This window comes from Lottia gigantea (genome assembly GCF_000327385.1).
Source record: "Lottia gigantea unplaced genomic scaffold LOTGIsca_99, whole genome shotgun sequence".
NCBI lineage: Eukaryota > Metazoa > Mollusca > Gastropoda > Lottiidae > Lottia > Lottia gigantea.
This window is the reverse complement of record NW_008711185.1, coordinates 699,549-719,191: the sequence shown is the minus strand read 5'-3', so window position 1 is coordinate 719,191 and position 19,643 is coordinate 699,549. Positions and strand designations below refer to the sequence as shown.

The following is a 19,643-nucleotide window of genomic DNA, read 5'->3' as shown; positions in this document are numbered from 1 at the left end:
TATACGTGGTTACTAAAGCCTCTGTTACATTGTGATAAATTAGAGTGCTTCATAAACCAAAACTGTTCTCAAAGTTAGTTCTTGTAGTAACTCAGATGTGAACATCAATGGCACTAAATAATGAAATTCGTCAGATAAATTTGAAAGTTGCTTATAAGGCATGTACAATAAAAAGTTCTCAGATTAGTTATTGTTTCCATTACACCTTCTGTTGAATAGTGACTATTTGCTTGTCAGTAGAAACTGGTTTCTTTTCAACCACCCCTATCACAGATTTAACCAGTTTGTTCTGAAAGCCTTTATGAGAACACCTCTTTAAGGTGAGCTAGAAAATCAGAATGGTTTTCAGAATGCTTTGTCTGTTTACACAAAATTCATCTGTTCCAATCTGAGAATTGATCATGTGTAATGTGAAAGGGTTTTTAGCATGTACCCAAGCACTGCTGAACTTTTACTTTAACACAACCAATAAAGTTCTTTGGATATTAATGGTGACATGCATTATCATGTAGGAAGATATCATTATCGACTATGTCAGAGAGTTCATTTAGATTCCTTGTACTTTAATATCCTACAAACAGTATTCAGACTTCCGATTCTGATAAATTCCATTACCATCAAATATTGAAAGGCTTTTGTAATTCATTGTTAACCTACATTCTCTTCGTTCTCTTCATAATCTACATTCTCTACGTTCTCTTCATTCTCTACGTTCTCTTCGTTCTCTTCATTCTCTTCGTTCTCTTCATTCTCTACATTCTCTTTGTTCTTTTCATTCTCTACGTTCTCTACATTCTCTTCGTTCTCTTCATTCTCTACATTCTCTTCGTTCTCTTCGTTCTCTACATTCTCTTCGTTCTCTTCATTCTCTACATTCTCTTCGTTCTCTTCATTCTCTACGTTCTCTTCATTCTGTACATTCTCCTCGTTCTCTTCATTCTCTACATTCTCTTCGTTCTCTTCATTCTCTACATTCTCTACGTTCTCTTCATTCTCTACATTCTCTTCGTTCTCTTCATTCTCTACGTTCTCTTCATTCTCTACATTCTCTTCGTTCTCTACATTCTCTACGTTCTCTTCATTCTCTACATTCTCTTCGTTCTCTTCATTCTCTACATTCTCTTCGTTCTCTTCATTCTCTACATTCTCTACGTTCTCTACATTCTCTACATTCTCTACGTTCTCTTCATTCTCTACAATCTCTACATTCTCTTCATTCTCTACATTAACTACATTCTCTTCATTCTCTACATTCTCTTCATTCTCTACATTCTCTACGTTCTCTACAATCTCTACATTCTCTTCATTCTCTACATTCTCTTCATTCTCTACATTCTCTTCATTCTCTACAATCTCTACATTCTCTTCATTCTCTTCCTACATAAATCTCTGGACAACAGAAATTGTTCTTCATTTGATCATTAGCTGAAAAATACATAGTATCAAACTAGAATAACTTCTATATTAATTTGGTTATTAATGTATGGTGTTTAAATTAACTAAGGTCTCTCAGGTCATGCCGTCTAACTCTAACTAGACTAAAAGTAAAGGAATTAAAAATGGTGATAAATCAAATTATCACTCAGCTGAAGGTGTCACAGCTCTCGTGGGTTTGTTTGTTCATCACAACTTAGCTTTAAACCTTGATTTCCTACTCCTAGTGTCAACTAAATATCTTTTAATGCTTGATTTTCATTTACCATAGTTGGTTCATTATATGTGGTGCAGAAAATGCCAAAACAGTAAGAACATTTGGTCTGAAAGGATCATTGGCATCAGACAAAGAATTGGAATGCCCCTGATAGAAGTCAAAGTTGTCCCCAATACACATTAAAAGGCTAGAAAACCTCTTTACAATCCCTTTAATGTGGGATTTTTTGTTCTTTATCATTCAAGACACGAGCTTTCATTTGATTACCCAGTCTGCTTGAGAGCACTGTCTGATAACTATTGTTAGTAAATCAGATTTTCTTAAATACTCTTGAAATTGAAATATCAGTTACAGATTTAAAATAATGGGTTAAAATACTAACAAAAATAAGCAGGCAGACAGATGATTTATTTGCACTAACCTGACCTATAGACTGCTCTCACTTTCCAAACACTGTTAACAATGTAGAATATTATTGAATGTGATTATGAAATGACTAGAGTCATGATTGGTGTATCTTTAATCACAACTTAATATCTTAACCTAATTTTCTACTATTTCATCTAGTAATTAAAGCATGATTGTCTAAATTATTATTATTTCACCTATATTGTTCTAGAGTGTGATGATTTAATTAATTTCCATTTATCAAAGAGTTTTCAGAGCATTAAAACATTATACCTCCTGGTTTACTTAACTCTTTGAACACTGATGGTAAATATCGTCATATACCCTGAACTCCAAGTAATATGAGTAAAAGCGTATATCGTTGTGTCATGTCATTTGGTAATGGCCAGGTTACAGTCCGCTCGGGTATATCTTGTGTAATTATGTGGCCGGTAAACCATCTGCTTGGGTTGAAAGGGTTTAATACAGGTTTAAGATTTGAATGACATATAGAAGCAAGGAGCACATAATATAACAATAAACACAATTACATCTGATGACGACACGTGTATATTGTGTTGAAACGTTATGTGCCCAACCATATTAAAGAAGTGTGTTATATTCCATAATATCGTCTTGTGTTTTTGTTTAATACAGGTAGTTGTAAAAAAAAGTTACCTCATTTCATTTACATTTTGACTTGGATGCTTCATTTTATCAGAAAAATCAGAATTTGAACAGGGTGTTGTAAATGAAATCGAACAAGAAATCCTTGCTGCAAATGCAGTGAAGGTTTCCCTCTTTATGTTCTGGGTTTTACTTGCTCAGAAAACAGAAGGAGCAGAAAATTTCACAAAATTGACTGCTTTCAGATACAACATAAAACATGAAATAGATTTACAGGTATATTATTATTAATGTATGAGAAGAGTCTGTAATAAGCTAGAAATTGTTTATATATTTAGGCAATCATACTTTAAACATACTTGAAAATAATAGTACCATCTTAAAATTATCTTATGTGATATCATGATACATATTTTTACTATAACATATTAACAGCGTTCAACTTATAGGCTACTACAAATTAATTTGTGTTTTTGATCACTTTTTCAGTCTCTTTGCATTGTCATATTTTGCAGACATACTTACAAGTTTTTTTGCTTCACATATTTTCTTGAAAAACATTCATGTAAATACACGGCTGCAGTTATTATTTCTTCATTGATTGATCATTTATTTTCATGAAGACTTTTCCCTATTTGTCAAAGACTTTTTCCCTATTTTGTCAAAGATTTTCCCCCTATTTTGTCAAAGACTTTTCCCCTATTTTGTCAGACTTTTTCCCTATTTTGTCAAAGGTTTTTCCCCTATTTTGCCAAAGACTTTTCCCCTATTTTGTCAAATACTTTTCCCCTATTTGGTCATAGATTTTTCCCTTATTTTGTCAAAGACTTTTTCCCTATTTGGTCAAAGATTTTTCCCCTATTTTGTCAAAGACTTTTCCCCTATTTTGTCAAAGGCTTTTCCCCTATTTTGTCAAAGACTTGTCTAAGAATATTCCATTTATTTTGTCAAAGACAGTTCTTGTAATTTGTCAAAGACCGGAATGCACATAATTAATTATTTTGTCAGAGATTGATAAGTTAAGTTGAAAAAATCAGAACATAATTTACATAACCTTGGACAGACATAAAGTTTCCAATCAAACATCAAAGATAATTATGGTGTAAACCTAGAGGACTGCAAAGGAGATAGTATTTTGAGATAGCAATTTCCCCCTATTAAATGACAAATGTCAGATGGGCTGTCTGAAAGAATGTTACATCATTGGGGCAAGTCATTGTGTGTTGCTTGCTGTGCATGTTAAAGAATTTTTGCCAGATAGTAATTGAATGAAATAAAAACTTTCATTCCATTTTCAATGTTCCTATGTATATGTACAATTAGAAATATTCTACCATTTACCGAGACACTCCAGTCGAAATCTTGACTACCAAGTAATTAAACAACTGGGAACATACCCAGACCCAACACAGTCCACAGCCAATAGGTGCTCCATTGAACTCCATTGGAATATTAGATTGAAAACTTTCCAACCACATGGGATCAATGACAAAATCTAAACTTTGACACTCCAACTTCTCTCTTTGTTTCACAGTTGCATGCTATGACATCTTCAGACAACTGACCTATTTTCAGACTGCATCCCTACTGAAGTTGGACAAGTAGAACTTATTCTCATGTTGACATTTTGAGACACCTTCGGAATGTTTGTACAATTATGTAATTCTGCCAACTAAGATGTCATTGTGTTTTTTTTTAACCTATTTGTTAGAATAGGGAGAATTGGTTAGTGATGTAATATTAATGTAATATCTATTACACTGGGTATGTTATACATGTATATATAACTGTCTAAAAAGCAGAATGCCTCCATTGCAACATTATAGTCATATTTCAAGTCTAAAGGTCAAACAAGTACCCTGGAGACTGTTTTGATCATGATGGCAGTCTTGTATCCCTGAATTATTTAATCCCTGCTTAAATCTTAAGAAACCAGAAAGCTTGACGTAGTTTTATCAATATTATGGAACAAGTTTTATCAAATATTACTACTGCCTAAATAGTAGTGATAATACAAACCGATTGCCTTAGGGTGGTCAATTCAGAATAAGATTAATCTAGTTTTACGTCCTACTTTTCTGACCAATAACGGGAATCAATTCCAATTAGTTTTCAATACCGCCAATCATTTATGAATCATTTCCAATTGTTTATTATACCTGTAGAAAAAATCATTTGTAATCATTACTAATATCAGGAACTGACAACAATCATTTATATATAATAGGAATCATTTCCTGGCATCATTTCCAATTGTTTATCATATCAATACAACAAATCATTTCTTATTACAAACTTCAGGAATTGACTAAAATTCTATTTTGAATACTAGGAATCATTTCCAATTGTTTATCATACCTGTAGAAAAAATCATTTGTAATCATTATTAATATCAGGAACTGACAACAATCATTTATATATAATAGGAATCATTTCCTGGCATCATTTCCAATTGTTTATCATATCAATACAACAAATCATTTCTTATTACAAACTTCAGGAATTAACTAAAATTCTATTTTGAATACTAGGAATCATTTCCAATTGTTTATCATATCAACACAACTAATCAAATCTATAATCATTACAAATACAGGGGAATGATGACAATCAGTATTATAGGAATACCATGAATCATTTTTAATCAGGCATCATATGCTGAATATCAGGAGTCAATTCCAAACATTTATCATATCAATGCCAGTAATCAGTCACTCACAAAGTATGTCATCTTCACTATGTCAAGCTATTACAAACTTTGTCTTATACCTTGACTGCAATAACCACCTTTCTTGTAATCATAGAATGCAGCAAATTGTACTCGAATACTACAAAAAAGAGCCCTGGACAGAAAGACTGTAATCATTATGGCTTAGTGCATGTTTACAGACATTCTGTCAAGGCCTGTGATTGGTTGTAATTTAGTTAAATGTTTAATTGGCATCAATATACACACACATTCGTTACTAAACAATGCCATTCTTCATTCATTTCAATCATGTTTCAATTACTTCAAACAGAAAGATTTTTTTTTAATTTATATAAAACTATGGAATTTTCCTTTCTTGATTGATAGATAATTTTATGGAAGTGGCATACCAGATCATAGCAATTTTTCCACTTAAATACATTTTCTGTTTAAAATGCTATGCATGCAATTTACGCATTATTCCTCCGAATATAGATTGTTATTTACGTGACCTTTATTCAAAAACTTTTTTTCACATGACATTGTTATACTGATTTGATAAACTCTTACAAAAAGTTTGTGTCAATAGTCCTTAACAAAGAGCAACAATGAACAATGCTTGTTACATTTCAAGATGAAGTTGATTAGCGAAATCATGTGGTATTGGTTTGACAGGTATAAATTGATAAACAAGTACAACTTCACAGATGAGATGACATGAACAGATTGTGCTGTAATTTCTGTCACTCACTCATTAACAATGGTGTTTACTATCATTCATCTTTTATTATATTATTTTCATTTGATGCATTCTTTATGAATTATTTATTTAGTTGGGAATCTTGTGTTCTATTGTCTCAATCTAGTGGTGCAACTTTGATCACTGAAAGCACTTTCATGAATATACTTGTTTTATCTCTTAACTTTTTACAGATTGATGATTTTACACTAAAGAAAAGTTTTATATTGCACATAAGATACACTTATAAAAACTAATGTGTAAACCACTTTGACAAAAAGCTTGTTATTATAGTATATCATAAACCCATGAAACCATAGTCTGAAACATCTGCCTCTATTCCGGCCTCTGATAGCTTTTGTGAAAGTTATTGGCTGGAGTGAATCAGAAACCAATAGGACTTGTTTTTAACTCCAAATTTATTTACCTCGAATCCACCAAACCCTGATGCTGAGGCATCAACGCTACTTGTTTTGTTAGTATCAGGTGACCCTTGATCCTTGGATTCACATGCAGTCTTTGATGGCAGCTGAGAGATTAGTTTCATTTAAAAAAAAAATCTGATGGAACTGCAACATGACATAAATGGTGTAGGGAATAATGATGGTATGACTAAACTACAAAAAAGGAAGATTAGGGAGATGTTTTGGACTAATTAAAACTTAGAAAAGTTGTCTACCAGCCTCGTTTATTAAATACCTGAGACACCTGTGAATCAGATGTTAACAAATAATTTATATGCTTGCTTTAATAATGTACTTAAAATTCAGGATAACAGAACAGACAACTAGCAAACATTCTTTGTCTACTAGCTAAAACAGGTCTTCAACAGTACATGTGATCATTTAGCACCAATGTAACTAACTCTTCTACAATGAATTCACGAACTCTGTCAGCAAAGGCCATTTAATATTAAACAAGTTAATGTCTAGTCAACAGATTAGCATCAGACTGTATGATAAACTTCCTTTAAACCGCCTACATAACATATTTTCTCTGAGAACAAAATTCAGCGAGTGGTCAGAAATCACCATATCTCATTAACTCTTCCCATTTACATAAACTTGACCAATGTTTGAGTATGCTTGATTAGATCACAGTGTGCTTGTCAACTTGGATTTTCTACTTTCAATTGTATCATCTCACAGTGCCGAGGAATAAAAATAGTTGAAACAAACTTTCTACTGTACTATACAAAATTATATTACTCTCAAACCAAGCTCAGTATCTAATTCTTTCCGTCATTTCACAAATATTGAAAATAAAATTTTCAATTGCATGTCACTTGCTCTAGAAAGATAAAAACACACTTCACTCTTAAATACTTCCTGTCAAACTGATCCTCCTTTGGGACTATAAATTCTTCTAAAATAATGATTTTTTGATTGTCAAAGACAATCTAAGACTCTTAAATAATATTTGGATGTTGAGATATGAATCCACACGAAAGTAATTCTCATTAGAATGCTTCTCTAAACATAGCATACCACTGGGTATCCATACAACACGCTTTTCTCAACTAATTTATAGATCAAACATTGTGACACATTTTGCAGCAGTTGTCGAGTTGGTTATTCATGAAATATGGGTAAAAGTGAGGGATTCATAAGGAAACTAAAACCAAACCAATTTTAAATATTTTATAGAATATCTGAAGAAACATCTAAGACATGAAAAAAAATTCTGTTCATAAATTTTGATGAAATTTGATGTTGAATCCTTATATATATGCAGGAATATAGGTTACACCAATGTAATGTATCATAAAAGGGTGTTTTATTGAATTCTGTCTTTTAAAGCAGAAAGTCTTCACTAATATTGTTTTAGTGAACCAATTTTCTTCTTGTGATATTAACAAATGTAAAAGAGAAACTATAATACAATGATGAAGTATAATCTAAATAAGAAGCTTGGTTATTAGTCTGTAATATTAATATTATATTACTAAATAAGAAGCTTGGTTATTAGTCAGTAATATTTATATTATATTACTAAATAAGAAGCTTGGTTATTAGTCTGTAATATTAATATTATATTACTAAATAAGAAGCTTGGTTATTAGTCAGTAATATTTATATTATATTACTAAATAAGAAGCTTGGTTATTAGTCTGTAATATTTATATTATATTACTAAATAAGAAGCTTGGTTATTAGTCTGTAATATTTATATTATATTACTAAATAAGAAGCTTGGTTATTAGTCTGTAATATTAATATTATATTACTAAATAAGAAGCTTGGTTATTAGTCTGTAATATTTATATTATATTACTAAATAAGAAGCTTGGTTATTAGTCAGTAATATTAATATTATATTACTAAATAAGAAGCTTGGTTATTAGTCTGTAATATTAATATTATATTACTAAATAAGAAGCTTGGTTATTAGTCAGTAATATTTATATTATATTACTAAATAAGAAGCTTGGTTATTAGTCAGTAATATTAATATTATATTACTAAATAAGAAGCTTGGTTATTAGTCTGTAATATTTATATTAAATTACTAAATAAGACTTTGAATACAACCAAATTGAATCATTCTGTTTTATTTTTAGTATTTAAATTTAATAAAGAAATATGAAAGTCAGATTCCATTTTTATGTACAGCAACACAATTTGTGTAGTTTTGATAAATATATAAAATGTAACACACCAGTTAAGTTGGCTATGAGATATAATTTGGTAGTTTTATTGATGTAAGATGACTCTGTTTTCTCAGAAAGCAATTGTCTTTTAGAGGCTTGAACTGTATGTTTAAAAAAATTTTTAAGAGTACTCTGGTATTGCACTAAAACTCCCTGACCTATTATCGAGGACACTGATAGCATTGAATTGCACAATACTAATTTTCAGTCAGATATCTATTGGTATTTCTATAAGCATTACTTTAATTACAAGAACCACAGACATCTGATGGAAAAATGGTATGCTGCAAATAGAAGCCATAATTGGCCCAAATACACATAAAAAAGTAAGAAAACATCTTTGCAACCCCTTTAATGATGAAGTATTTAAATTTGATACATATCATTGTAAATGTATTTGACATTTAATTTTTAGATTATATCTTACTGTTTTTTTTATACTTTTAACATCTAAATTGTTCAATAGTTCACTGACGTTGTAACTAAAAACTCCAACTAATCTATAAGCAATTAAATTTGATATATCTAAAGTTGAAAAAAAAAATAATCATCTGACCTTAAAAGTAATTGAAATGTTAAAAAAAGGAGAAATTGAATGATTCTGTTGGAAGTAAATAATTGACCATGTACTTGAAGATTAATTAAAATAGGTAAAAAAAAGATAAAAGTCACTGAATATTGGTAAAAGTAATAGAATTAGTCACTGATATTACATAAAAGGGCTGGCTGAATAGTGGTATTTATCACACATCAGTTCTGTTCTTGGGATTATAACACAGGTTCATTAAAACAAAATGAACTCGTAGTACAGGTAAATAATTATGCAAATTAGGTCATGTATTTATGCAGCATGTAAACATAACAACATGGCATTCTTTGAAGTTGTTGACTCGGTGAAAATTGAAGGTAAATAGCATGAAATTGTTCCAAATAACGTTACTTTGAAGATTTGTAATACATAGAAAAAGTACAAGGAATTTAATGAAATGTTAATTGATAGTTGTGTGATAAATAGAATCTTTATGTCATGAAATATAAGATATTCATTGCTCAATTCAATATTTCACCAGGGCTCCGATAATAATAAATCTGGCATATGACATAAACACTCTTGGAAGTTTTTATAGATCACATAATATACAATGTAAATGCACTGAAAGTTGAACTGGCTCATTTGACTTCAGTAGTTAAAATAAATGTATCTTGTCATTTTATTTCACAATAAACACAGAAAAAAATTAATTAGTTGTAAAATTTCATACATCTTAGTCAGGCTATATTTGTCAGTTAATGAGAGAATGATAAGAAAAAAAAATTTTGTTCTTGTCTTTTAACTTTTTTTGTTTGTTTTTTGCATCACTGCTTTGATTGGTTAAAGGTCATTGCTCATCATATTCGGCAGTGATTTGCATCTTGAATATATTCAGTATATAGACTTCAGAAGTACTAGAAAATTCTTTAAATCAAGAAAAGACGAATCGTCATTTTAATTCTGAACAGACTCAAATTTCGACGGTGAGCTGTGAACACTATTGCTGATCAACTTAGCTAAAAAATTCACGTTTCTGAGGCTAATGTACAATTATTCCTTTTTGAGAAATAATTTCTAAATTCATTACATATGAATGTTTTATGTGTCTGTTAAATTAGTTAGATTTGCCAGGAGAGTAAATTAAGGAGCATGAGATAAGATTCCAATATGTGTGCACAGAGAGTAGGTGATGTGTAAAATGATAAATCTAACTAATGTACATGTATTTTTGCTTAATTGTCAATAATACAAATTACCTTTACTGTATCTACTCAATGTTAATTATGTAGCACCAGAAAGTTTAATTATAAATATAAGTAAAATATTTTAATTTAAAACAGGTAATGAAATTACTACCTTAACATTCATGAACATTGCTTTAACCCTGTGCCAGTGCCTTCTGTTGGATAGGAACTTGTTACTTTCAACCACCCTAATCTCTAGAAATTGTTTCTGAAAATTTGGTGTTGTATTTCTGTATCTACTTAATGTTAATTACATAGCACTAGAAAGTTTAATTATAAATATGTGCAAAATATGTTTTTTTAAGAAAGGTAATAAAAACCTAAAAAGAACTTGAATCCAAATTAGCAGTTGTTTGGATTTATATTGGTAACAGCAAATGAACTATTTATATGAGGAAGTATATCAATTATAAATTACAAAGTATTTCATTATAAAAGATGTTATCAGTTGCCTAGAGGAGTAAGCATACCCTGCATGGTACCACAATATGACACAAGGCATGAAATTGTCTTGTAGTTGTAAAAGAGATTGAACCAGAGATTTGCTGAAATTGTGCCAGACAATGTCCATGTTGTATTTTTTCTGTAGGTAACTGCACACACTAACCATGATCTGACAATGGTGATGCAACTATGATGTTCTATAAAAGTTCTTGGTTAACATCTTTGCACTGAATAAGATTATGTATAAGTTTTCATAGTGATGAAACCAATATGAGTTTTATGAACTCTTTCTTCTCAAGAAAAAAAATAGGTTTAAAATGATGGTGCCATATTTCTGATCATAAAGATCTATTTAAAGATGTCTTAAATACAGTTATAACTATAAACAGTGTTCATTAAATATAATTAACAAATCTACTTTGTAATTTTATAGATATTTTTTCATAGATATGTAGAAAATTTTGTAAACTGATAATCATTGAGAAAGATAAATGCCATGATATTTTTTCAATTTTGGTTTTCAAAGAGGAGGAAATTGAAGTAACCAAGTTGTAAAGGAATTTTACGTTTTAGATGAATTTCACATGTTCTCTTAAAACTTGAAGAGGTTAAATTCATTTCAACTATATGTAACTGTTGATTTCATCTATCATTTTAAAACATAAAAGAGAAAGGCCACTTTGACTGCTTATGTTATGTTAGGTATTTATGATAAAGAGATAATTATTTTTGGTGATATTTCTCAAGTTCTATATACTATTCTATATTAAGATGCCTATTAACATGACGTTTACCAATTATTTTATAGAGTTTCTAAGCTTTATTTACATGTACAATAATAATGATATAATGATATAAGCTAGACATGTTTACATAAAGATATATAATTTGGTTTTCATTAAAACATTTAATCTAATTAGATTTTCAAGACATTAAAAGAAATGGCTGCCAGCTATAAGATGTTTATCTTGTAATTTACCCCTCATTGTATTGTATATCTGTTATAGGAAGGAAGCATATATTACCTTTTACAATAAATAAACCAAGTTCTAACAATCCGAACTGCAAAACGAAACCCGAAATCCAAAACAACATTTTGTTAAAACTTTGGTAGCAGCTAATGAATTTTTTATATGAGGAAGTATATCATTCTTTAAGATGGGTTCCCTTATTTTCATTTATCATCATTTATGAAAATGAAAATGCTAATACTTATAGGAATAGAAAGTAGAGGTGTTCTAATGACTTTAAAAATACCAGTTTGTCTCACATGTCCATAATTAATTCATAATTAGCTAAATTAGAAGAGAATTACCAGCAGAATTTCAATGAGTGACCGATCAAGAAAGTCATACAGACTGTTCATACAAATATGGACATTTATGATTGGTTAAAACTCTTAATTATATGCAATAAGGACATAATGATATGATAATTCATTAGAAACACCAATTAATCAAATTGTTTGCTTATATTGACGCTAAAAAATAAGGCGACCCATCTTTAAGTGAGTAAGTATATCATTATGAAAAGCGCTATCAGGTGTCTAGAAGAGTAATTCTACCCTGGCTCGCAAAGTGTTACATATTGAATTGATTAGATATTTTCAAATATAAGCTTACAGACTTTTTTGACACTTGTCGGCTCATAAGTTCATAATACATACTAAATTATATACCTTTTCTCTTAATGCCAGGAACTATTTCACAAAAGTTTTTAGGTTTCCTTGAAGAATTATAAATATTTATATATCGATTCATAATGTTGGTGATCAAGTCAAATCTTGAAATAATCGTAAAACACAAACACTTTCGAATCATGAAAGCGTTTCATTATCACAAACACTTCCACATCATGCAAGCATTTCAATATCACAAACACTTCCAAATCATGAAAGCATTTCAATATCACAAACACTTCCAAATCATGAAAGCATTTCAATATCACAAACACTTCAAAAGCATGCAAGCATTTCATTATTACAAACACTTCAAAATCACACAAAAATTGCATTATCACAAATTTTTCTGATTCATGCTGATAATATATTATCAGTGAATATGTACACTTCTATTTACAAGTAAATTATAAAGAAAAACATACAGTGATTGGAATACCCAATAAAAAACCCTTAGTACAAAAACGATCTAAACAGCAAAACGAAACTTTCAATCAAAAATAATAGTTGGGCAATATATTGGTGGTAGCAAATGATCTATTCAATTGAAAAGTAATTGATTGTTTAGGGATATCTTTGCAATATCATAACACTTATATCTCAACAGAGTAATATAAAGATAACAAGTATTTGGCTCAAGGCATGTTCAATAAGTACATATTTCAAGTGCAGCAAGTTGATGATCAGTTGCATTTAAGTGTCTCTTATGCTTGTTTGAGAGCAATATTGAGTTAAATGTGCCTTGAGATGACAGGTCAAACCTGTTTTGATCATCCAGAAGATTGTGAGCAGTTTATTCACATTTTGATCAGGTCTTTAGGAAGAGACAAATGTTTCTGTCTATCATGGATGATTAGTTGGTTGTATGATCAGTGATCATGTTTTGATATCAATGTCAATATTCTCATTAGGATCTTCACATTTTTCTGCTAGGTTTTCTCCTGTTAGTGATGGAGGTTAGAGGGCTGACATGTGAAAACTGTCAAGTTGTTCACTAAAGACTACTGAATCTGAGGCTCTGTGTGTTATATCAAAGTCTCCTGTATGGTTTCAAATATAAAAGGAATTAGCCAATATCACTCTCCAAGAAAAATACTGCATTAAATTTGTTCTAAGCATATACATCATGAACATATGTTCATCATATATTTTCTTTAACATTATATAAATTTAATTGTTTTATTGCAAAAAAATGATGTGATATTAGACTAGAAAATTTTATGATGAACCACCTGGTTCCTGAAGATAGACTTCCAGGAATTTATGTTATAGTTTACATTTATCATTGTTCTCTCATTTCTGAGTATCATTGATAATCAAGCACATGTTTCTATACAACTTTATAAAGGTATAACATATATATATGATAGGTGGTAAGAAGAGTTTTATTTATGACAAAACTTATATTGATATCTTAAAATCAAACTCCTTTTATCAAATCCTTTCATACTACAAAAGTAATTTGGTTCTATCCAGTTCTATCCGAATAACTTCCAGTTGCTTTCACAATGACAAATAAACATATTCTGTTCTAGCAAGAAGTTATCCACATATAAAAATCTAATCTCCAGGTGGATTTGTCTGGATACAATCCAGATAAGTGGCAGTACAAAACTATACAAGAAGTTATCTGGATAAGAATATTAAGTGGGGTATTATGATACTTCAAAATGGCGTCTCTTGTTGTCAGGGACGTTTGAAAATCACAAGAAAAAGATTAATAACGTACACAGAAGGGGAAACAGAATATCATATTGCTATAATGTTCATATTTTTATACAGTTCAATTCTATCAACTCTGACAGGACATTTTACTAAAAAGTTATCTTGAAAACTTTTCTTGGCAGTGTAAGAGCAGCTATCCAGATAGGATTGCAGTTAGTGCTCAAACCAAATCAAATTGAATTGAAAATTCTACCGAAGTTCAATAATCCAGTTGGACAGTGCGAAATGGGGTATAATATTAAAAGTATTGTTATAAGCTATATCTTCATGTACATAAGGGAATATCATAAAGTATATATCATAAAGTATCATGAAGTATATATCATAATGTATACACCAAATTAATAATTTTTTTCTAAAACTATAATAACTGTTTTGTCTTATGACTTTGGATCTATGAAAGGTTTGCCATCTGTTTGATCAATTGTGCCTTAATCTCAGAAAGATAGATAAGCTTATTATTAATAGTGTTCACAGCTTTATGTCGAAATTTGGGCATTTGTATCCATGATTATCCATCTTTTCCAGAGACTTAGTCATGTAGAAGAGCATAGGAGCAAAGAGTGAGGATAGAAATAGAAAGTGTAATTTCTACTTTGAGGTATATTTGAGGGGATTAGTATGTCTGGAAACTAAATATTTTATGTTCAAAATCAACTTCTAATTGTTGCCCTTTAAAGGATATTTAAAAGGACAAAAAGTGAGTGGAAATTTTTAATCTGAAACCAGACATAAAATTGCCTGAAAATTTCAATATAGTTAAAAAACCTTGACAGGTGTACTCCATTTTCATTGATAAAACATTTAGAATAACTCATTCAATGGCCTGATGTCATGATGTGTTATCTAAATTCTACAGAGGACAATATATTCACATTGACAATTTATGTGGATCATAACTACATTTATATTTTAAAATGTGATTAATATATTAAAACTCTAACCTTTATTTGCATGATTTTGGCATTTAATCAGTGCTATACACTTATAAAACCTTACAGTTAGCCTTCTTGTGCATTTTGGTGATTTTTCCCCCGGCATATAAAGCCAAACTGGTAGAGAGTTGGTTTCTGGTCCCAATGGTAAATATTTAAGAAAGTAACTTTAGAAAAAATGAATTTTGGTGATAGTTCTAATTTAAGGGACATGTCAGCAGTGTTCAATACAGATTGAAAAATTTGATTAGCAATCTATCACACCAAATTTGAGTTTGGTTAATCAAGTTAAATTCTAATAGTTTCATTAATCAAGTTAAATTCTAATAGTTTGGTTAATCAAGTTAAATTCTAATAGTTTCATTAATCAAGTTAAATTCTAATAGTTTGGTTAATCAAGTTAAATTCTAATAGTTTCATTAATCAAGTTAAATTCTAATAGTTTGGTCAATCAAGTTAAATTCTAATAGTTTGGTTAATCAAGTTGAATTCTAATAGTTTCATTAATCAAGTTGAATTCTAATAGTTTGGTTAATCAAGTTAAATTCTAATAGTTTCATTAATCAAGTTAAATTCTAATAGTTTGGTTAATCAAGTTAAATTCTAATAGTTTGGTTAATCAAGTTAAATTCTAATTTGAATTTCTTAAACATTTGATAGAAATTTCAAATTTTCCAGTTGTAAACCCTCAAATTTTGAATTTGCTTTGATTCATAGATTTTCCTGATAAATCTCATTTTGGCTCATCATAGGAAATACTGGATGCCAAAAGGGTTCATTTTGAATCCCAAAGTGTATTATATGATACCACTTAAACTGAACCTTGCTTGTAAGTCTACAAGCTGATAGAACATTTGTTCGCTTAGCAAAATTCAAATCTGATTTGTGATTCTTGGCTCATTTATAATTAAATGAAAACAATTTGCTGTAACTGATTTAATTTCAATTGATACGTTAATTATTACTCTCTCAAACTGAATGTTGAAATGATTATAGTTCGTTCATCAGTTTTAATTTAAGACAAAACACAAGTAGGATTAACTTTCTGGAAATTATACAGATGGCTGGAATTAAGCTTTATCAGAAAGTGAAGTCATCTAAAAGGATGGGGAAATTTACTAACTCTTTGGTACAAAAAAAAAAATGCTAGGTGTGAAAATGTATAAGAAATGAGTGAAAGTTAAGTCATCCGGAAAGTTCTTAGCAAACTAAGAAATTTATTTTACACTTACATCATTTTTTTAAAAGTCACTCTTAGTTTGGTAGGTAATAAAAGATAGAAAAAAGGGTTAACTGTGGGTTAAAAAATGTCCATTCCCTTGCCCCATATTCCCATTAAATAAATTTTAATCGCATAGTTGTGGAAATATCTGGAAATGTTCATGTATGTAAAATTAGATTTTAACAACTTATAAAAATAAAGATTTTCCACTTACATTCTGAAATAAGCAAAAAATTAAGAATCCATTAAAAGTTCCTTAGTTTGAGGCACAATAAACGATTAAAAATTCATTCTCCATAAATCACTAAATACTTGAAACAAATTGAGTTTAACACTTTCAACACTTATAAGTTGACACTTGCATGAATGTTAAGCTCCATTGATGAAGTTGTAAAAATCATGCTTAAAGGAGTAAAGATAATATTAGAACTAAATTCCATATGATTGAAATGAAGAGTTTACGACAGTATGTGTGTGCCGTGTTTATTGATCCACTTCTTTTACACTAGTTTGTAATTGGCTGATATACTACTATACCGCCTTAATACCACTAATCATATATCTACTTTTACAGATACTGCACCTAGTATCGGGATTCCTGATTTACCTGTCTTGTATGACTGATACTATACCACATTAATTACAGATATTATCTTTATCAGGGTTCCTGTTTCTTACCAGTCATGTATCAATGCTATTATTTCACATCAACTATTGAGGATACCATTATCAGGGTTCTGAATTCCTTCCAGTCTTGTATGGCTGATATACCACTATACTGTATTAATACCTATGATCATAAATAGTGTACACAATTTTTATTTCCATTGGTTATTTTTGTGTCATAGAATTAGAATATTGAGTTGCTTTGATCAGTTATTATAGTTTATAGTTGGTACGTTATTTGCTTAAAGAAATTTATGTGGAAGATATAACGACTTGTGAACAGAATGTATGAATAATATTTTACCAAATTGAGGGTACTATCAGGGTTCCTGATTTACCAGTCATGTTTGACTTATAAAATACTATACCATCTTAATACCACTGATCATAGATCTACTATTACAGAACTGCACCATTTAAAAATTAAAACTTAGCTGCTGTTCGTATTTGCACTGTACAGTTCCTGTATTTTAATCTATATTGTTTTCAGCAACAATAACATGTTTTGCATCATCATTTAACTTAAGTTTAATTTAGGCTTGATTACTGAGAAGTGTATTCAACTGAGTAGTTTTAAATTCAACTCACCACATCAATTTCCTACTATTATTAGGTATGATAACTGAGTACTGTTCTTTAATCAAATCATCAAACTGAGTAGTTTTAAATACAACTCACTATTAATTTTCTACCATTATTAGATATGATTACTGAGTAGTGTTCTTTAATCATATTAAACTGAGTAGTTTTAAATACAACTCACTATCAATTTTCTACTATTATTAGATATGATTACTGAGTAGTGTTCTTTAATCATATCATTAAACTGAGTAGTTTTAAATACAACTCACTATCAATTTTCTACTATTATTAGGTATGATTACTGAGTAGTGTTCTTTAATCATATCATTAAATTGAGTAGTTTTAAATACAACTCACTATTAATTTTCTACTATTATTAGGTATGATTACTGAATAGTGTTCTTTAATCATATTAAACTGAGTAGTTTTAAATACAACTCACTATCAATTTTCTACTATTATTAGATATGATTACTGAGTAGTGTTCTTTAATCATATCATTAAACTGAGTAGTTTTAAATACAACTCACTATCAATTTTCTACTATTATTAGGTATGATTACTGAGTAGTGTTCTTTAATCATCTAATTAAATTGAGTAGTATTAAATACAACTCACTATCTATTTTCTACTATTATTAGGTATGATTACTGAGTAGTGTTCTTTAATCAAATCATTAAACTGAGTAGTTTTAAATACAACTCACTATCTATTTTCTATTATTATTAGATATGATTACTGAGTAGTGTTCTTTAATCATATCATTAAATTGAGTAGTTTTAAATACAACTCTATCTATTTTCTACTATTATTAGGTATGATTACTGAGTAATGCCAATTTAAAGGATTTATTAAACTGAGTAGTTTTCAACACAACTGAGTGATTACTGAGTAGTGTTCTTTATTTAGTTTTTTAACTGAGTAGGTTTAGATAGAGCTTATAATCAATCATTATTATTATTAAATATATTATTAATGTTGTAATATTGACCTAACCTGGGCACAGATGCTTTATTTTAATGAGATTTCACTGTGTGATGTATGTACCTGTCATATCTAACTGGAACTATAGGTTAAAGTAATTTGTTTACGTTAGAAACAACAGTTATTGATACTATAGTTTACATTACTTTATCACAATTAGGTTCTGATAGTTGATGCAGATGGTGCCTAGCTGTTATTAGTGATTACTGTTCATGGAATATCTATCGCTTTAAACAGTGCCTCCATAACTTCCTCATTGCTAGTCTAATAAACTTAAATCCTTTCTGATCAAGATACACCAAGACATTATCTTGGAATTTTCAGACATTTCCATTTAAATTATTTTACAAATTTGACAGGAAAAAAAAAGGAGATGAGGCACACAATTCTTCAATTTTTATCTGCACATATCTCATGTTTCAGATTCTTATATTACTTCACATCTTTCAAGGCTATCTGAAGTAAGAAATGCAGCTATAGTTGCTCAACACTTATTAAAAACTACAGGAATGAAACCTGTTTAGAAAATTCTGAAAATAAAATTTATTGGCGTCAAATCTTCATTAAAATGTGAATTTTGACTTAGCATGAGAATTTTATTGAGGGACTTTCAGTTTGTTATCATATTGTCAATTCTTTTTTGATTTTTACACACCTTCCTGAGCTTAGACTACAATGGTTGCAGCAACCATTCAACATTCACGAACCTTAGATATAGGCGACGATGTGCATAAATATATTTTGGATCTTTTTTGCAAAACTGAAAGTGCCACAGTTCAATATGTGCAAGAATAGATAATCAGCTCTAGAAGTCGTATTTTTCGGTCGATTTTCTTTGGGTTTGCATTTTTGGAATCTACTTTGGAAAATTCTAAAATTTGTCGCAGA

The 19,643-nt window shown here is 29.7% G+C and overlaps 1 protein-coding gene across 1 annotated transcript; it reads right to left on the bottom strand.

Annotated features, from left to right (window-relative positions):
- Positions 1–648: 648 nt before the first annotated feature.
- Positions 649–4,283, bottom strand: LOTGIDRAFT_170493 (hypothetical protein; the record flags this gene model as incomplete). Its single annotated transcript, XM_009069150.1, has 3 exons — positions 649–1,346; positions 2,073–2,104; positions 4,231–4,283. 3 exons carry the CDS (start codon positions 4,281–4,283, stop codon positions 649–651), a joined length of 783 nt encoding a protein of 260 aa, XP_009067398.1.
- Positions 4,284–19,643: the final 15,360 nt, after the last annotated feature.